This window comes from Mustela putorius, unplaced genomic scaffold (assembly GCF_011764305.1).
Source record: "Mustela putorius furo isolate JIRA1106 unplaced genomic scaffold, ASM1176430v1.1 tig00003909_pilon_pilon_pilon, whole genome shotgun sequence".
Classification (NCBI taxonomy): Eukaryota; Metazoa; Chordata; class Mammalia; order Carnivora; family Mustelidae; genus Mustela; species Mustela putorius.
Window position 1 is genome coordinate 9,373,379 of NW_025422057.1, and position 20,505 is coordinate 9,393,883.

General features: G+C 48.3%; 1 protein-coding gene across 14 annotated transcripts in view; it reads right to left on the minus strand.

Annotated features, from left to right (window-relative positions):
• Positions 1-20,505, minus strand: part of TACC2 (transforming acidic coiled-coil containing protein 2) — a 201,818-nt gene that overhangs the window by 167,736 nt on the left and 13,577 nt on the right. For 6 of the 14 annotated variants that reach the window (XM_045068845.1, XM_045068836.1, XM_045068844.1 and 3 more), the window contains exons 2-3: positions 16,902-16,979; positions 10,208-10,267 (exon numbers count right to left, since the gene is read on the minus strand). The exons of 1 other annotated variant lie outside the window; for it this stretch is intronic. In XM_045068845.1, coding sequence (XP_044924780.1) covers positions 10,208-10,267; positions 16,902-16,934 — 93 coding nt within the window. In that variant the 5' untranslated portion in view covers positions 16,935-16,979. Of the gene's footprint in view, positions 1-4,065; positions 4,361-10,207; positions 10,268-16,901; positions 16,980-19,326; positions 19,861-19,928; positions 20,161-20,505 lie in introns of those variants that run through there. 7 more of the 14 variants (XM_045068835.1, XM_045068834.1, XM_045068840.1 and 4 more) reach the window with 7 other exon arrangements.

A 20,505-nucleotide genomic window follows, 5' to 3' on the forward strand; every position in this document is an offset into this window, starting at 1 on the left:
TCAGTACTATCAATAGGAATGGCACATGCACTTTTCAGTGCTTTGAAATCGATCAGAGTCTTACAAAATCCCTGTGAGCTAAACAGGAAGGCAAAATAATGTTTCCCATTTCTCAGATGAAAACCAGAACATTCCATGACTTGGCCAGGTATTCCCTCTTAAAGCCAATACTTTGTGCACAGCAAGAGTCCACCCAACACCAACCTAGCACTTCCTCTGCTGTAACAGTAATAGCGAACTTATTACTACCAACAATTTCCATGGGCCAAGTGCTGTTCTTCTAAGAGCCTTACCTGTTGAAATTCATTCAGTGCTTACTGCAACTCTATCTCACAGATGAGAACACCAGCAGAGAGAGGTTAAGCCCCTTGCACTAGGGCACACGGCTTGAAAGCGACAGACCTGGGATTCAGTCTCAGCCTGTGCTCTTGAACCCTACCTTATGTGGCTTCACCATACGTGGAAACAGTTGCCTATGACCCCTGCCATCTTTCTGCCACACTCCAAGTAACTAAAACAATGGGACATTTATGAATAACGTGGTCCAGGGGCCTAGGTTCATTGCCCAAAATAGCACCTGGCATAGAGAAGCGTTTCACAAAAATGTGTTGGATGTTTTAGAAAATTGAGTATTTCCATTTCAGGGCTCCTGGGTGGCTCAGTTGGCTAAGCGTCTGCCTTCAGCTCAGGTTATGAGCTCAGGGTCCTGGGATCGAGTCCTCACTAAGCTCCCTGCTCCGTGGGGAGTCTGCTTCTCCATCTGCCTCTGCCCCTACCCAATCGCCACCCCGCTCATGCTTTCTCTCTCTCACGCTCCCTCTCTAATAAATAAAATCATTTTTTAAAAGATTTTATTTATTTATTTGACAGAGAAAGAGATGACAAGTAGGCAGAGAGGCAGGCAGAGAGAGGAAGGGAAGCAGGCTCCCCGCCGAGCAGAGAGCCCGAAGCGGGGCTTGATCCCAGGACCCCAGGATCGTGACCTGAGCTGAAGGCAGAGGTTTTAACCCACTGAGCCACCCAGGCGCCCTAAATAAAATCTTTTAAAATAAATACATAAATAAAAAATAGCCACTTCTGCCAGCCGGGAGAAGCACGCAGAGGCCTCAGACCTCACCCCTCCACCACATTTCCCCTCAGAGACTCTGAGTCCCCCTTCCAGTTTCTCCATCCTAGCAACAGCGCTACGTCCTGCTGCCCTCAGGACCCTCAGGGCTCTGCTGTGTCCAGAAAACAGCAGGCGTGTCTAAAATTTCCCTCACACTTCCCAGTGTCAGGCAGGACAAAAAAATTGGCAATCCTCCCCACGACGAACAGCCTTGTCAAGTTGCTTCTTCAAATCTTTCCTGTGCTGCCACTGCTTGAGTAAACAAACAGCCTTTCTTTGGCTCTAGAATCCTCCAGAGCCCAGGGTCTATTTTAAAGCAATCCTCCAACAGGCACTTTCCAGCTCTAAAAAAATATACTTTATCAAGAGCTAAAGTGTCTTACCATTAAAAAAAAAAAAAAAAAAAAAAAATTCCCTTGACCTTACCTGTGCAATGGGCTCCCCCTGGCTTACTGGTCATGCCCATAAACATGGTTAGATCATGACCAGAGTGTCTTGCCAACTCACCCACTCTTTGAGCAAGCTTCTTGGGAGCCGTGTGACTGCAGGTGAATGCTGGGAAGTAGACCAAAGGTCATCCCCATGGCACTAGGAATCGGATTTCAGAAACAACCCGGAGGCTGCCAAATATGGGGGAACACATGTTCTGTGCTGGGGCCAGCTTGGGCCGCCCATCTGCCCTGTCCAGGGAAGCAAAGGCTCAGACCAGTTCTGCTGGGTCATCCCAAACATTTCTTCCCCTCTGAGGAGAAAACAAAAGATTGGAGCAGCTTACCCACACTGGCAGCTGAGGACACCCCAGTCAGGAGTCTTACCTAGCAGTTACTTTGTTGGGCTGACGGGGGGACAGGCCCCAAGGCTGGAATTTTCAGCTACCCCTGATGGAATGTTTTCTGACACAAATATGGCAGAAAAACGAACAAGGTTTGGAGTCAGAGAGAGCTGGGTTGTCCTTCAAAATACAGAGAAAACAAGAGTCATGTTTCAGGGGGATTTTGATGCTTCTGCCTCATGTCCGGGAAGGGTTGAATCCAGGTTCTAAGCGGACACGGAAGTTTTTAAAAGACATGGTATAAGAGGTTAATTTTAGAGGAAGCTGCAGGAAGAGAAAGCAGGAGTTCTGTATTATCTTTACAACATTTTTGTAAACCTGAAAAACCCCAAATAAAAAGTTTAGAGGGGAAAAAAAAAAAAAAAGACATGGTCCTCATCCTCCAGTGAGTGAATAAGAAATCCACATTCAGTGAATGTTATCTATCTAACCTCCCCAAACGTGAATGTTATCTATCTAACCTCCCCAGACAGCATCTGGGTCAAAATGGTAAGAGTTACCCTAAAAGAACCCGGAAGCCTCCAAGATGCCCAAGTTGACATGTTCTGACATCTTCTGTCAGTGGGGAGAAAGGAAAACCTTTGAGACTTCAAAAACACTGCCCAATATTAATGTCTTGTGTGGGTTTAATATTTTAGAAGCAGTATAATTTCAAGAAGTCTGGGCCATTCAGAAAACCCACATCGGTGCACCTCTTGGAGCCTGTTTCTAGACAGAGGCCTGCAAAATGGCAGCACAGTCCCCGGCCCGCCTGCCCCAGTGGCTGATGGGAGCACCTCGTCAGGACAGTAAAGAGCTCCCCACATGGTGGAGAGTCTCTTCATTCAAAGAGCTGGGTTTGTCAGGATAGCCTGTCATGTCCTATAACATTTATTCAACTCGACCTGAAATGCAGGCATAAACCTTGTGTTTTTTCCCTCTCAAATTCCTCCATCGCCGCCATGCCGGAGCAACATGAGGCTGGACCCAAGAATAAGGTCGCAGGTGCAGTGGTTAAAAACCGAGCTTCAGGGGCACCTGGATGACTCGTGGTTAAAGCCTCTGCCTTCGGCTCAGGTCATGATCTCAGGGTCCTGGGATCGAGCCCCCCATTGGGCTCTCTGCTCAGCAGGGAGTCTGCTTCCTCACTCTCTCTGCCTGCCTCTTTGCCTACTTGTGATCTTTGTCAAATAAATAAATAAAATCTTAGAAATAAAAAACAAAACCTGAGCGTCACAGCTTATTTAGCTGTAAGGCTTCAGGGTCCATGCCTCCGTTACCGTATCTGGAAAATGGGATCATAATTACAGGCTTTCCAGGGTTAACTAACATAATACATGAAGAGCACTTCACACAAGTCTCCACTATAGAAGACACTCACAGATGCTAGTTATTATCATTACAAAGAAGAAACTGATTCAAAACTCATTAACTAAGAGCCCCAGGGGCTATGTCCATGCTTAGAGCTAAAGCAGTTAATACGACTCTTCAGAAGATACAACCTGCCCAAACCTAGCAGTTTGCTAATTTTATTTTTATGTATTTTTAAGATTTTATTTATTTATTTGACAGAGATCACAAGTAGGCAGAGAGGCAGGTGGGGGGGGGGGCTGGGGAAGCAGGGTCCCTGCTGCAGAGAGCCTGATGTGGGGGCTCAATCCCAGGACCCTGAGATCATGCCCTGGGCTGAAGGCAGAGGCTTAACCCACTGAGCCACCCAGGAGCCCCAGTTCGCTAATTTTAATAACTGTTCCAGTGAGCGTTAGCAACAAGCCTTCAGGCAAGGGCGTCCCTAGGAGAGACTGTGGGAGATTCACAGGGGAGGGGCTCTCCATTGTCATGAACTGCGGTTCACACTGGTTCATTGTCTCTTCCTTCCATTTTTCTCTCATTAAATGCAGTTAAATCATCCCAGATGGCCACCCACAGCCAGTGGAATATTAGAAGACATCTCTTCTAGGGCTAGTTTAATGCTCTCAGAATGTTGGGTTCCTTGGGTCCCACAGGAAAGAGAGAAACTGCCCCCCCATTTAAACTTGGGGCCCCAAGCATCTGTAGCTTGAAACCACACATGCCCACACTGAGGGGCTGTTTCTCTATTAATGAAACCCAGTAACCATCACCCAGTGCCTGAGCCCCAGCTAACCTCAGCCTGCAGAGACATGCGCAGTGACGTCTCTGGGTGGTCCGGACCCAGGGTCAGCACCCCTCGCACAGGATCTCCTGTCCTCCTGCTCTTCTGTTTCTGGGATGCCAGGGAATTCCACAACCGGGGCCACAGGGCTGAGGTCGCCTTCAGGAACAAACCTCCAGCCCTGGCTACCTCTCAGACTTGGAGCCAGGACCAGGGCGACTTGCCTCAGTGTGGCCAGGGCTGCGGTCAGGGTGCACGAGGACCTGCTCTCCACACTCTGGGTCCCGTTTCTTCTCTGCTCATCCTTCAGCTCTGAGCCCAGACAGCAGCTCCCTGGGGCTGACACCCAGGGGCAGGTCAGGTGGCTCTGCACCTGTCATCTTGCTTCAGGACATTGCTCTCTGTTTCTATAGCTGAGAATCACTTTTTTCTGGGACTTGAAATACAGAAACACCCAGAAAATGAAATCTCTTTAAAAAAAAAAAAAGAGGGGTGTGTGTGTGTGTTCTAAGTGATCATAGATTTTTAAGTCAGGCCATTACAATAATAGATAGGGTGGGTTGTTTTTTCTCCTCCTCATGTTGTCAGAGCCGTGAACGGGAATCATGACAATCCCAAGGGGAATCCAGGAGGTGGTGATGCCAGTGCGTGGAAGGCTGCCCTTCTGCTCTGGAATCCACGTGCTTGGAGTTCCGAGGTCTTCTGGGGGGAGGGTCCCCCAAACTGAACACTCAGTAAAGAACAGGAACAACTGTCACCGTCATGTTCACTGTCACAGCCCGGGACAAGGCAGGCGGGGTTCTTATTTCACCTTAAGTCCTTCCACGCGGGAAATGACGCAGGAAACCCCAAGCAGTGCCACTGGATGAAGCTACTCTTGCCACAGTGCCATCTCTACCCCGAAGAGGGACACACACACCAGGATCCTGACCCTGCCAGTGACAGAACAAGCTCCCCTGGGCTCAGTGTGAGATGCTCTGCTGATCCCTGGCTGCCCTGTGCCTGCTGCCCCCACACGAGCCACCGTCCCCCGCCCGGGTTGGAACTGTGGCTGTTTCTTCATTCCCCACCGACACGTCTGCAGGAACGAGAGCTGCCAGGAAGAAGCCGTCCGGGGTCTGGGTGTGAGTCACGGCCGTGCATGTTAGTAACGGGGCTGCCCTGTGCTCCCCAAGAGCAGCTGTGAGGCCTCCGTGACTCAGTTGCCAAAGGGACGGAGCAGGAGTGACAATGAGGACCCAGGACCCAGTGTGCAACAGCAGGTGTCCCTCAGGGGCTGGTCGGGGGCTGAGAGCCTTTGCTCCTGAGGAGGAAACTTCCAGCCTACTTGTGTAAATTTTCCCTGCCAATGGCTTCTGTTCTCTTCAGAGCACAGGAAGAAGAAAAAAAAAGAAGAAGAAGAAAAGAAAATTCCAGGTCATATTCCTAAATTTCAGAGTTTAAATAAGGTTCGTGCGGATCAAAGAAGAAATAACTGACCGGTCAGCAGAATCCAGATCCCGGACAATTGTGATGTTATTAAACTTGACTTCTTGAGTTGAGGTTAAAAGGTCAATCACCAATTCAACAATCAGCTCTTGCCAAAAAGTTTCAAAAGCAAAAATCATTAAGATAGTTTGCAGGCCCCCTGCCAAGAGACTAGGAAGAGAGGTCCTCTTATCAGGCCTCCTATCCCTGCTTCTCTCCGTAACTGCATGAAGGTCTGTTCCCCTTAGGCACCTGCCATCCCCCAACTCCCATGCAGCTCAGTATACCCCTGCCTCAGTGGACCCCCCCATCCTCTGCCGCACGTGCACCCCAATCAGCCATCAGAAGAGAGCTGCCTCCTCTCCCTCCTCCATCCTCACAGTTCCCAGGTGGGTCTCCTTCTGTCTTGTCTCCACCATCCACAATGGCAAGGGACCACTCCTGTAAGCCCAGGTCGGCTCCAATCCCTCTCAACAGTCAAGGTCAGCCTTCCTTCCGTCCACACCCTTCGATCGCCCGGTCCTCCATCGACCTCTGCCTCTCTCCCTCATTCCCACCAGCAGGCAGACATCTAGGATCTTCGATCTTTAAACCCTCAGGCAACTCCCTCTACTAGCTACTGTCCCAGTATTCGCTCCCTTTCCTGTCCTAGAAAAAACTGACTGCATCACCTTCACCCCTCTCTCTACTTCCTCATCTCCAATTCCCTCTTCAGGCCTCCCCCCAGCCAAACTGCATCCCTGTCATCCCACTGGAAATGCTGATCAAGGGTTGGAGGGCAACATGAGCTTTCCCTCGCACCGATGGCCGTCACGTTGCCAAGTCAATGGGCAGGTGTCTGCTCCTTGATTTCTCCGGAACCTCTGATGCCTCTGCCTTCTCTTGACCCTCTCTTCCACAGATCTCCCAGGTCCCTCATTTTCCTATGTCTTCTGCTACCGCTCCTTCACAAACTGCCCCCCACCCTGAGGCTCACACCTAAACATTAAAGGACATCTCAGGGGATTAGTTCCGAGTCCCTTCTCCCGTCTTCACTCGCTCCCCAGGAGTTCTGGACCAGCTGCAAACACCCATGCGCGAGACTCCACATGCGCCCCAGGTTCCACCTCTTGTGCAGCCAAATGCCTATTTCACTGGAGTGTCCTAAAGGCATTCAGCTGTGATGGCCAGACCAGAACACTGGATTCCCCCCCTTCTCCCTACACCTGCCCCTCCTCCAATTCTCCTGAGCTCGGGAAAGGATGTTTCTCTCTGCTCAGCAGCTCAGACCAAACATCTAGGGCTCAACCCTGATTCTGCTCTTTTTCCCACTCCCAAATTCCATCACCATCGAGCCCACCCTCTCTGCCTTCAAAATATATCCCCAATCCCGGGACCCCCTTCCCTGCCACCTCATTCCAAGCCATCACCATCCACGTCTCTGACTTCTAAATGACCTCCTAACTAGGGCCCCTCCTCCATTTCTGCCCTCTGCCCCATAAAGAACATTCTCTACATAGCAACTGCAAAGCTCTTCTTAAAATCTCAAACCAGGGCAACTGGGTGGCTCAGGAGGTTAAGCATCTGACTCTTGGTTTCAGTTTGGGTCATAATCTGGGGTTTGTGAGATCGAGCCCCTTGTCAGGCTCTAGAGTCTGCTTAGGATTCTCTCTCTCCCTCTCTTTCCGGCAACCCCCTCCCCACCAGTTGCACACGTGCTTCTCTCTAAAAAATACAACTAATAAAATAGAAAGTAAAAAAATCAAATCTCAAGTCAGCTCCTGTCACTCCTTTGCTCAAAACCCACTGGTGGCTTCGCATCCCAGTTGGAAAGCTGATAATGACCTACAAGATTCACCCCCACCCACACTCCTCACCTCACTCTTGACATAATCTCTCACCCACTCTCCTCCAGCCACACTGGCTTTCTTTGCTGATCTCGAAACACAAAAAGCTTATCCCTCCCAGACATGTCACACAGGCTATTCCCTTTTCCAGAATGTTCCTTTACCCAGAACTTTATGTGGCTGTCTCCTTCTGGGCACATCAGGTCTGCAGAGAGGACTCCTCTGATTAAAAATAGGCTCTAACCCCAAGGAGACATGGCTTCACACCCACTGGGATGGCTCTTATAAAACCAACAAAACAAAACAAAAGCAAGAGTTGGCAAGGATGTGGAAAAATCAGAACCCTTGTGCATTGTTGACAGGAATGTAAAATGGTGCTGCCGTTGTGGAAAAGTCTGGTGGTTTTCTGAAAATGAAACATAGAATTCACTTATGACCCAGCAAATTCCACTTTTGGATATCAACTGCAAAGAAGTAGAGTCACACATATTTGCACAGCCACGTTCCTAGCAGCATTATTCATGCTAGCTGAATGGTGGCAGCACCCCACGTGTCCATCAGCAGAGGAACCGATGAAGGAGACGTGGGCTCTAGATCATGGAGTACTATTCAGCCCTAAAGAGGAAGGAAATCCCCACACAGGGCGCAACGAGGATGAACCTTGAAGGCATTGTGTTAAGGGAAACAGACCAGTCACAAAAGTGACTCCACTTGGGTGAGGTACCAAGTAGCATCAGATTTATAGGGATAGAAAGTAGCCTAGTGGCCGCCGAGGGCTGGGAGTGAAGAGGGGAATGTGGCGATATTGGCTAATATGTACAAAATTTCAAAAGTTTCACGGAAACTTTCTGGAGACGGACGGCAGGGATGGCTATACAATATGAAGGAGCTTCACACCGCTGACCCACCCCCTGGACACGGAAAAATGGCTGCCATTGTACATTTCATAGTAGGTATATTTTACCCCAGTAGAACAGTTTCTACAGAACCTTTTGTTTCAGGAACTCAGTATCAGACACTGACATCTGGCAAACTCAGTGTATGCTCCGTAGTGAGACTCGAGTGGTGCTGATATGAGAAACAAAGGCAGAATTGACAAGTCCTTGAAACAGGCAAGAGGGACCTTCCTCTAGGGACCCAACTGCCTCCATGTTGACACTTTGCTCAGGGAAAAAGGCATTCCTAGCCACCCCCACCCCCACCCCCGCCAGACCCAGGATCCTGTAAGCCAACTTTAACACATAAAAATTCTTTTGGAAACTTCCTTTATCTCTAAACCCCCAAGATACATGTTGGCAATCATCCCCCAAGCATATGGCCCACCGATATACACCTGAAGGGTCTCATGATGCGGGTTTTATTAAACAGTAATAAGTGACCTTTTCCCAACAATAGCTGGCCCCTCAAGGTCCTGGAAACCTTGCTTCCAAAATTCCTAAGGGACTTGGGCTGTCCTCCCAACTTGAAAGTATATAATAGGCCACTCCTCATGACCCCAGCGCAGCTCTTTTGGCTCATGGGTCCTGTCCCTGTGCTTTAATAAAATCACCTTTTTGCACCAAAGACATCTCAAGAATTCTTTCTTGGCCATCAGCGTCAAACCCTAACATCTTCCCTCCATCAGCCGGCACCAGAGCCCATCAGGAGACCACCTGGAGGACATGCCCCTGCGGCTGGCAGCACGCGCCCCCTTCCTACCGGAACGGCCCAGATGCTGTATTTTCCTGTAAAAACCCATCAACCTGTTACTCAGGCCCGGGTCTGCAGTGTTGAAAGCATTAGCCCACAGCAGCCGCCTTTGCCTGGCAAAGTAACAAAAATGACTGTTCCTCTTTGTCTCCAATCTCTGTCTTTGGCTGCTGGAGCACAGAGGTCAGTTTGCAACGTCACTGGTAGGATATAGAGAGAAACAGGGGCACGGATCAGACCTACCAGGCAGCCACCCTTGGGGTTGGAGCAGCTCTTTTTTCTTTTTTTTTTTTTTTTTTTTAAGATTTTATTTATTTATTTGGGAGAGAAAGAGGAAGAGAGCACTTGAGCAAGCAGTGGAGGGGAAGGGAGAGAGAGAATCTCAAGCAGACTCCGCAGGGCTCGATCTCATGACCCCGAGATCATGATCTGAGCCAAATCCAAGAGTTGGAAGCTTCACCGACTGAGCCCCCAGGCTCTTTTCTTCAAGCCAGGAACACACCACCCCCGGCCTCACACCCCTCCCTGGTGGGACAGGATTTCAGAGCGAGTGGCGTTTTACTGTCGCACCTTGACCACACCCACAAGTGCACACCAACCTGGCCTGACATTCTCTCCAGGAAAAATCTCCTTAAAATGGTTGCGAAGCTCCTAATTTAACCTTCTCCCCTGGGGATGGCAAACACTTCAGCTAAACCAAAAACTCTGGGACTCAGCCAGGGGCCTGACGACACAGACGGCTGATTGCGAATGCGATCTTTTCTTGTGACACATCAGTTCTGTCCACCAAGGGGAAGACGGGGCCACGAGTCACTGTCCCATACAAAGCCTCACGCCGGGGCAAGGGAGAGCAAAGCCAGGAGCGTGGAAGGTTAGTGCGGGCTCCCAGCGTCTGCATGACATCGAGAACGTGAGCTTTGTTGAGCCTCTCGCAGCCTAGCAGCTGGGCCACCTCTCACGCAGGCCCACCAAAATGTTACCTTACAAAATCTAAACATCGACTACAGATTCTGCTGTGTTTTACAAGTCCGTGGAGGTAGCCGAAAGGAGGCAATGGGAGAAGGCGGAGAAAACCCAAGAACTTAAAGGAACACACCACACACAAGGTGTGCAAACCCCGAGGTGCTGGGAAGGGGCCGAGAAGCAGACACGCACAGCACACGCCCTGGTACCTGCACAGGCTGGGGCTTCGGAGGCCACAGGACAACATCAGGCAAGTTGGAGTTCTCTTGCTGAAAGCAAAGGAGTCTTGCCGTTAGGAGGGGCCACAGCGAACAGAAAACCCCTATGGCACCAGAGGGACAGCCTTGGCTGGTTTCTATTCCTGCTGGCTGCACTCCCTGCCCACGGCTACCAGGGGACATTAGTCACCAGAGGGAAAGGCAGCCTGAGGGTGTAGGAAGATGGCAAGGGTGGGCCCTGGGCAGGCCTGTCCTCATCCTTTGCCCTGATGACGTGGCTGGTCCTTGATGCCCAGGCTTCCATCTCTGGACAGACGGGTCCTCCAGACCCCTGTCTTTCCTTGTTTGAGTTCATGTGTGTAAGCAGAATATTGCGACCTCCGAGTGCATCTCTGTAGAGGACGAGCTCTGGGCGAGGCCTGGGGGCATGGATGCGGTGGTGGGGAAGGAAGCGTGGAGGCAGAGAAACTGGTTTGGGGCAGCCTGCCCTGATCCAGGCGTGGGGTAATAGGGTGTGCGGTGGGGGTGGGGAGGGAAAAAAACACTGTTAGGAAGAAAACTACATCTGGGGTATGTGCTACATGTCCATCTTTTAAGAAAGTGCTCTGACAGGGATGGGGCCGTCACCCCCCTGGGGCCCACCTTTCCCCTGCATGACTCAGGCTGGCCAATCAGTGTCCACAACCGGTGGCGCAGTGACCAGTCCCAGATGGGGCATGTGACCCCATTAGGGCCAGACCTCGGCGTGTGCTAATCGCCAGGCTGGACCATTAACGGGAGGAAGTCTAGATGCCTGGAACAGCCAGTGGGGTTTTAAAATTTTGTTTTGTTCTGTTTTGTTTCTCCCAGGCTGAGGGCCCCTCCCTGAGCACCCAGGCATCACCCAGGAGGAGAGCAGAGCAAGAGCCAAAGAAGACAGAGCTCCAGCGTCCTCTTCTGAACCTCAGCAGTCAGGGACTTCTGAGAAGAGACCCTCTCTTGGGACTAATTCTATAGGCCAAATAAGCTTTCTCTGCTTATGGTCATTGGAGATAGGTTTCTGGGTCTCACAACTGAAAAAAAAGTCCTAATTATCCTAATTACATAGAAACTTGAAAGGCTAAATGGCCAGGCCATTCATTTATTAGTTACAAATCATAGAGCGACTTATTAAATGGGGAGATTGGGAGTGAGTGGAGTCAGAGGTGACCCCCAGATTCCTGTATCAGATGGTAGGGTAGATGATCATGGTTTTGGGGAGTGGGGGACACAGGAGGAGAAAAGGATGGGGAAGAGGAGCTGAGTTCCGGTTTAAGGAATGTGGGGTGACAGTGATGTTTGGGAGACAGTGGAAAGTTGAGTCTGGAACGCCGGCCCCATGGGGGAGCCCCAATCCTGTAGCTGCATGTACTTGTGCTTCCTTCCCCTTGTTTCTCTGTGGAAGGCAAATCTTGACCTGACCCTGGAGTCCTAGAGGTAATGCCGTCCTGCCCCACTGGGCCATGTGTGAATGAGGCTGCAGTTGTGAAGATTCACAATGGCAGGAAGACAGCTCCTGTCTGCTCCCGGAGGGAACTGGGGAGGGGGGACAGGTTGGGGTCTAGCAGGACTTGAGAAGTAAAGATCTGAAATACTGAACTATATTCATTGCTTGCAAGGATATAGTAAGATTTGAACCCCCTTGTACCCTAATGAGAAAAGTATAAATTTGCATCATCTTTCTGGAAAGTACTTTATACGTAGATATAGAGAGATCTGGATTTAGTTCCATAACAAGAGTTTTGAAAATGCCCTTTATTTGACCTTGCAATTCCATCTCTCTGAGTCTCTCCTGAGTAAACCAGCCTTCAATTCTAGACAGTGCCATTTAGTAAACATGAAGAAAACATGTAAGCCACTTTAATTTGCCTGTATTCAGAGAGACATTCATCTCGGACTCAAGAAGTTCAGCCATCGCCCCAAGGAGGTCTCTTCAAGCAGGTAAGACAAATGTTCCTCTGTCTACATTTTCTCAGCCTTGGCACCTTTGACATTTTGAGAAGAATAATTCTGTTGTGGGGCTGTCCCTGTGCCTCAAGAACATTTTAGTAACTGCCGTGACCCCTACTAGTTATCAGCAGTACCTCCATTCTGCAGCTGTGGTACCAAACCTGCCTGCAGACATGGACAAATGTCCTGGGGTGAGCAAACACCCCCACTGAGAACCAGTGCTCTGTCGTATTTGTAGCCAGGAGTGGAGCTTGCTGGTGGTTTGGGGCCCACAGACCTGCAAGTGTTTAGAGAAGGTACTGATTCTGAGCCACTTGGTTTGCTAATCAGCAGAACTAAAGGCCAGAGTCTAGTGCCTATACTGTGTCTGTACATGGAAGGCACTGAACCAATGGCCATGGTCTTCTTCATTCTGAAACACAAGATAGAACATTCCTTTAAGTTAGAGGTTACAAAGAGGTAGGGCCTGAGCCAACCTCAGCCAGCAGGAGCATCTTTTTGGCTCACAGGGTGTTTAAAAATAATTTAAATTAGTTGTCAACATTTTGAAAATTGTAAAATTTCTTTACAAAACCTCTTCTAATAAAATAGGAAAAAGCACTCCCCAACTCGTTTTATGAGATTAGTTGTTTTTTTTTTTAAGACTTTATTTAATTGTTTGATAGAGACAGAGATCACAAGTAGGCAGAGAAGCAGGCAGAGAGAGAGGAAGAAGCAGGTTCCCTGATGAGCAGAGAACCCAATGTGAGGCTCGATCCCAGGGCCCTGGGATCACGACCTGAGCTGAAGGCAGAGGCTTTAACCCACTGAGCCACCCAGGTGCCCCATGAGATTAGTTTTAACATGATACCAAAACCAGAGAAAGAAAGGAAAACCACCAAGCAATGTTTATCGTGAATTTGGACACAAAAATCCTCAATAAAATGTTAGCAAATCAAGCCTAACAGTCTTTATAATAATTATACACCATGACCAAGTAGGACTAATTCTAGGTATGCAGACTGGTTCAACATTAGGAAATCAATCAGTGTACTCTAACCTATCAATAGCCCAAAGAAGAAAGAAAGATCATACGGCTACATCAATTGACACAGAATATAAAAAAAATTTTGAAAAGATCCAATGCCCATTCATGATAAAAATCCTTAGCAAACTAGGAATGGGGGGGGGGAAATCTTCCCTAAGTTGACAAAGAAATTTATGGGGGGGGGCTCATTGGCTTAGTCAGTACAACACGCATCTCTTGACCTCAGTGTCCTGAGTTCAAGCCCCACATTGGGCCTAGAGCTAAAGGAAGGGAGGGAAGGAAAGAAGACAGGCAGACAGGCAGGCAGAAGGAGGAAGAAGGAAGGAAAGAAAGAAAGTTAGTGCAAAGAAATAGAGAATTTACAAAAACCTGCAGTTAGTATCTTACCTAACAGTAAAAGATGGAATGCTTTTACCACACAACTGGGAACCAGGTAAGAACGTCCACTCTGATAATATTGGAATTCCTAAACCACAATAGTAAGGCAGGAAAAAGAATCGAAAAAAGGAAATGCAACTCTCTCTAGTTGCAAATACCATGGCTGCCTACATGGAAAATCCCAATTAATCTACAAAAAAGCCTTTTGGAACAAATAAGTGAGTTCAGCAAAGTCAAGGACACAGAATAAAAGATCAACACAAAAAAATCAATACACTAACAATGAACATGTGGAAACCAAAATTAAAAACACAGTACTACTTATAATTACTGCAAAGAAAATGAAATACTTAGGCATACACTTAAAACAGAGGCAGTATCTATATGCTAAAATTTATAAAACGATGATGAAAGAAATAAAAAAAAAAAGCACTGTGTGTTCGCAGACTAGAAGACTCATCATAGTCGAGAAGTCAATTTCCCCAGTGTATCTATAGGTTTAATGTAATCCCTGTCAAAATCCCATCACAGAATTTTTTAGACGCAGACAAACTCATTCTAAAATTTATATGGAAGGTTTTAAGTCCTAGAAGAGCTAAAACAATTTTGAAAACTAGTTGAAAGGAAGAGCACTTACTATGTAGCAGCAGTAATCACGACTATGTGGTATTAGCAGAAGAGTAGACATTGATCAATGGAATAGAAAAGAGAACCCAGAAACAGACCCACACAAATACAGCCAACTGATTTTTGGCAAAGATGCAAAAGCAGCTTACTAGAGAAAGAATAGTGTTTTCAGCACATGGCAGTGGAGAGATGGCCACTCACAGGCAAAAGAAAACAGAACAAAAACATAGAGAATGAGCTTCAACCTAAATTCACACAAACATGAGTGCAAAATGGATCATGGGCTTAAATATAAAATGTCAAACTATACGGCTTTTGGAAAACATAACATAGGAGAAAATCTTCAGGACGTAGGGGTAGAAAAGAATTCTTAGATTTGACACCAAAAGCATCAGACTCGGCAAAAAAAAGGAAAAGGAAAGACTGATCAATTGCACCTCAAAAAACTTTTGTTTTACAAAAGACCCTGTTCAGGTGATGAGAAGGCAAGCTATGAGTGGGAGAAAATATTTGCAAACCACAATCTGACAAAGGATTAGTATCTAGACTGTATAAAGACTCTTAACAGTTTATTTTTAAAAAACCAATTAGAAAATGCATAAAAGACATGAACACATTTTTCACCGAAGAGAACACACAGTCAAGCGACAATCTCACGAAAGATCAGCCATACCAGTTATCAGGGAAATGCAAATGAAACCCAGAACGACACATCACAACACACGCATCAGCATGGCGTCCCCAAACAGGGACAACACCAACGTTGGCCAGGGTGTGGCAAAACGGGAATCACTCATCCATGGCTCATTGTTGGTGGGAATAAAAAATGGGACAGAGATTCTACCTGACAGTTCGGCGGTTCCTTATGCAACACACAACTAACAATGACCCAGCAACTGTGCTTTTGAGCATTTGCGTCAAAGGAACGAAACCTGTTCACACGCACACAAAAACTCGTATACAAATGTTCACAAGAGCTTTGTTGGTATTCGCCCCGAGCTGGGAACAACCCAGATGTTTCTAGACCATGGAGCACGACTCAGCAAGTAAAAGGAGTGAACTACTGAAACATGTAACAACCTTGATGAATCTCCAGGAATTTAAGCCGAGTGAAAAAAGCCAATTCCAAAAGGGCCCATACCGTGTGACTCCATTTACAGAACATTCTCAGGAAGCCAAAATTACAGACATAGAGGACAAACGAAGAGGCGCCAGGGGTTGGGAGTGGGGAACAGGAGGTGGTAGGTGTGGCCCTAAAGAAACGCAAAGGGATCCTTCAGGTGATGGAAATAGTTCTCTATCTTGACCATCTCAACGTGGATAGGAGTGTGTACTGTGGTTCGAAAGATGTTATCCTCGGGGGAAACTAGGTAAAGGGATCAGGGACCTCTCTGTATTGGGTCTTGCAACAGCCTGCTCATCTACCATTGTCTCAACATAAATTTAACTATACGTTTGCATACAAAAATGCGGCCTTTTGACTTCTCTTAAGAGATGGGAAGGTCTTAGAACACTGGGCCTGCACTTCCACCTGGCAGCCATCGGTCGGAGCTGACAGCGGGGCCTCCATCGGACAATAGGACAGGATCCCTCCTGTTTGCCTCCTGTTTGCCACAGTCCTTCCTTCTCCCTATTGTCTCACACCTTGCCATTGACCACAATTACCTTTCTGGCATGGGAATTTGCCACATTTTGTCTCGGTGATTCCTGTGTTCCTCCTTGAGAAAAGAATATCATAGGGAAGAAGCAGCAGAGGGAAAGCAGATTGCTTTATGCTGGCTTTCAGATCCAATGATCTCCTTCAGAAAACTCAATACCATTAATCCGAAATTTCCACGGTGTGTGAGATAAACAGGAAAGCGCCCCCCTGATTTTGTTCACCAGGGCGTTGAATTAAGTCTCTCAAACTGAAAATGCAGAATTGCTATAAAATTTGAATATATTTTTACAATCCCAGCTCTATGTGCCATCAAGCAGTTAAGGCTCATCCCTCAGTTGTGAAAACCTTCCCTAACATGGAAATGATCGTTCACGTTTAATCTGCTCAACATCAACAGATCTGAAGATCACTCTTTAAGGGCCATAACTTTATTTTGGGGAGAAGTGTGAATAAGTTTTTATTCCAGCCTCCTCCAATGTAGCCACAGAAGTAAATGGATTGGGGGGGGGGGGACACAATGTGGGGAAAATATGCCAAATTCTTACTATGTCAATTTTAAAAGCACGGAATAAAGAGTTAAACTAGGTTTTTGGGGGGTGGGGGTGGCCCTGGTCGCTCAGTGGGTTAAGCCTCTGCCTTTGGCTCAGGTCACGGTCTCAGGGTCCTTCTCATCAGGCTCTCTGCTCAGCGGGGAGCCTGCTTCCCCCTCTCTCTCTCGGCCGGCCTCTCTGCCTACTTGTGATCTCTGTCTGTCAAATAAATAAATAAAATCTTTAGAAAAAATAAACTAGTTTTCTTAAAAATATGGTTTATAAAATCAGGGCTAGCCTTGATACAAGAATTCTGAAAATGCAACTGGTAAATGCTTCTGGAAATACATATGTGCCCATATGTATCTATGCATTATCTGTGTTATAGCTTGCTCCTTCCTGGGTGGAGAGGAGAAACTGGAAAAAAAAAAATCTAGCCAAGGTCAGTCAAGGGACCCTCATAGGTTGGGGTTGGGGGGAGACCCTGACACCCACCTGGCTTCCCGAGGTGCTAGTCTCGTTGCCCATGGCGATTCAGGGTGCCAGCGTCCCTCAGGATTTTACCAGAAGCCACTAGAAGAAATAAAAAGGTATACACATCTGTAAAATTGAAGGAGATCTGAGGCTTTTTCTGCGGCATGTCTCTCCAAACTCAAAAGCCAGATGATGGGAAAAATGGATCTCTGCGGTCACATCATGGGAAAATCGCCCTTGAACTGTTTTCTTCTGCTGTATGCCTCCCAGACTTCTTTCCCAGGATGGGCTGCTGTGTTTACTCCCCAGCCCGGGGTTGGCAGCCGCTTCTGAAAAACGAGTTTGTTCCTGAGTCTGTGTGAACGCCAATGCACACACAGAGGTGTATCCAGTAATGGAGTGACAGAAGGGACACAGGTGCCAAAGAGAGCTCCAGGGGTGGCGCTCTCGGGGTGCTCTCTGTTCCCAGTGGTGCTCATGCTGGAAATGCCGGGTGTGGCACTTCCCCCAACAAGCGACCACAGAGCCTGGTGTCCCACATCAGGAGGCACAAAACCCACTTCCCTTCAGTAACATATGGTTTTTATATTTTTTACTCTAAGCACTTGTTTCATCAAATCAGTTTCACTTCTGCACATATTTCTATGAAGGCAGAACAGTTTTCTTGGGGAGGAAAATGATTAACCGGGGCCAGACAAGGAATCAATCATCAGGTACAGCGGCAGGCGGCCCAGACCACTAGACCTCATTCCATTGGGCTCACTTAGCGACACTGATGACTGATCACCGTGTTGTGAGGAGGCATCCACACAGCTCAGAGTTCCACAAGAACCCCTAACACCAGCAGGACAGGGACTCTTACCCGTGCCTTTGCGGCACCAGAGAAACTAAGTTACAGAAAACTTGTAAAATTATCGACTTTTAGAGCTGGAGCCTTAGAGATTACCAGTCTGATTGGGGGGGGGGGGGACTGAAACCAGAGAAGGAAAGAGGCCTTGCCAAAGACCCAGTGTGGGGAAGGCAAAGCTGGAAAACAGACTCCGTCTCCTGCCTTCTAAGTCAAGGTTTCCTCTACCACAATATTTGCCCAGAAAACTGCAGTGATTGCGGCACTTCTAATAAAATGTGTCCGTTAATTGTTTATGCATTCAGCCAGCACGGACTGAGTAGCTACTGTGTGCTCTGCATACTGAACGGCCACTGGAAAAGAAAATGTGAGCATTTTCAGGAGCACCAAAATGCCCCCAAACTGAGAAAATTGAAGTGACATCACTGTAGTGAACGACTGATTCTCTCGTTCCAAATCTTTGGGGCAAAAGGATACAACTCCTTAAACTTTTCTCGCCATTACTGTTAGATGGACCAAAAAAAGTCATATGCTCGCTAACAGAACATAAAAATCTTCATGAAGTTAAAATTAATCACTTCAGGGTTTTTTTCTGAGTTTCATTTGGAAAATGATGCCTCATTAGCAAACAATGATGAGTGTTAATCATTATGCCCATATCAAGGATGGTCACTTCCCCTTGCCTACCAGTTTCACCTACACACAGTTGGGATTTCATACAGTTCGATGTAATATTGTATGTATGTATGTATTTATCAGAGAGAGAGAGCACAAGCAGGGGGAGCGGCCGGCAGAGGGAGAAGCAGGCTCCCAGCTAAGCAAGGACCCACCCCCCACGCCGCCTTGCAGGGCTCCACCTGGGATGATGACCCGAGCTGAAGGCAGCCGCTTAACCCACTGAACCACTCAGTTCAATGTAATATTAATTTTTGCAACTCATTCACAAGATTAAATTAAATAATTATATTAAAAATCAGAGTACTTGGGGTGGCTAGGTGGCTTCGTTGTTAAGTGACTGCCTTTGGCTCAGGTCATGATCCCAGGGTCCTGGGATCCAGCCCGGCATCGTGTTCCCTGCTGGGCAGGAGGCCTGCTTCTCCCTCTCCCATTCCCCCTGCTTGTATTCCCTCTCTCACTCTCTCTGTCAATTAAATAAATAAAAATCTTTATTAAAAAAATCAGAGGAATTGAACTAGCTTTTGATATAGGCAAATAGACTAAACACAATGACAAAACTGTTTCTGGCTCAGGGAACCTGGGTGACCCAGTTGGTTGAGCCTCGGACTCTTGATTTCGGCTGAGGTCATGACCTCTGGGGTGGGGAGATCGAGCCCCGTGTTGGGCTCTGCGGTCAGCAGGGAGTCTGCTGGAGATTTTCTCTTTCCCTCTCCCTCTGCCTCTCCCGCTTGGGCTCGCGCCCTCTCTCTAAAATAAATAAATCTTTAAAAAAAAAAATAAATAAACCTACTTCTGGCTCAGTGTAAATTTCAAAACCACGGTGAGAAGACGCGGCCGTTTGGGGGACCCTCCTCCCGAGCGACAGCACCTCCAGCCCCAAGACCAGGAAGGCAGGTGGGTGCAGCTCTGCCGTCTACTTACATTCGGGAACGTCTGGGGCTTTGGAGGCTGTGGGCCCTCCGGAGGTCTGCTTTCCAGCCACTGAACTTTCTCTCCCATTCAGAGGCAGGTGAGGCCTCCGCGGAGGCGTGGACCCACGTCATCCAATTGGGCAAACAAGCCGTCTCCGCCCTTGACACTGACACGAACCAGCTGCACCTCCTACCTGGGCTGCGGGCCGTGCGCAGCCCATGGGATCACCCAGTCGTGGAATCAGCATTTCTGAGCCCGGGGCGGCGCGGGCCTTCCCGCAGAGGATTTTCCCCGTTATTACAGGAGCAGGGCTCCTTTCAGAGAGGGCTTATCCCAACAGGCCTCGTGACCTGACTGCACCAAAGCGCTCAGCCTGGTCCTGCCCTGCAAGCCGGGTGTTCCCTCCCCAGGTCGTTCGCTCGCCCCTTTCCGCAGCAGAGCAGGGACAGACCTCCCGTCCGGAAAAGGAGCAAAATGCACCAAGGGCTTCCTGGTGGCCCTTGGGAAAATCCCCCCCAAATAAAGGCGCAAGACAGAGAAAACTTGTGCAATTACAAGGACGCCGGCAATCTGCCCCTCTGGATGGTGTGCTGTGTAGAGAATGTACTCACCAAGGCGTGGCTTCAGTTTCAACAAGGGAACTCATAAAAAGCCACAGGCTTGGCGGGCCCGCAGAGGCATACCTGCCCAAGGGGGCGGAGGAGGCCTCGGGGCCCTTGGGTGGGACCCACAGGCAGCCGCTGGGAGCCCCTGGAGCCCGGCAGCCTCCCACCTCCCAGGATTCCTCCCATTTCCACAGGTCAGCCACTCTTCTGCATGGATGCAGCTGGTTTCAGTTTTGTTTTTTGGAGGGCAGAGTTCCTTTCTCTGCAGAAGCCCTGATCCCTGCCACAGGGTGTGACCTCTCCAGGGAAACAAGTTGGCTTTGCCCCCGAGGCTCCTTGAGACCAAGCTTGGAGGAGTGCAGGAGCTTCTTGGAGGAGCGAGTTAGATGTGGGGGTGGGGGATCTCGGGGCCCCCACTTGTGGTTCCGACAGAGCAGAAGTGTGAAGGATTCAACAAATGGATGGGTAATCCGATTGTAGCACATCCATACCTGGGAATATTAATCAGCCATAAAAAGGAGTGAAGTTCTGATTCCTGTAATCAACCCAGATGAACCTCGAAGACTTACTGAGTGAAAAAAGT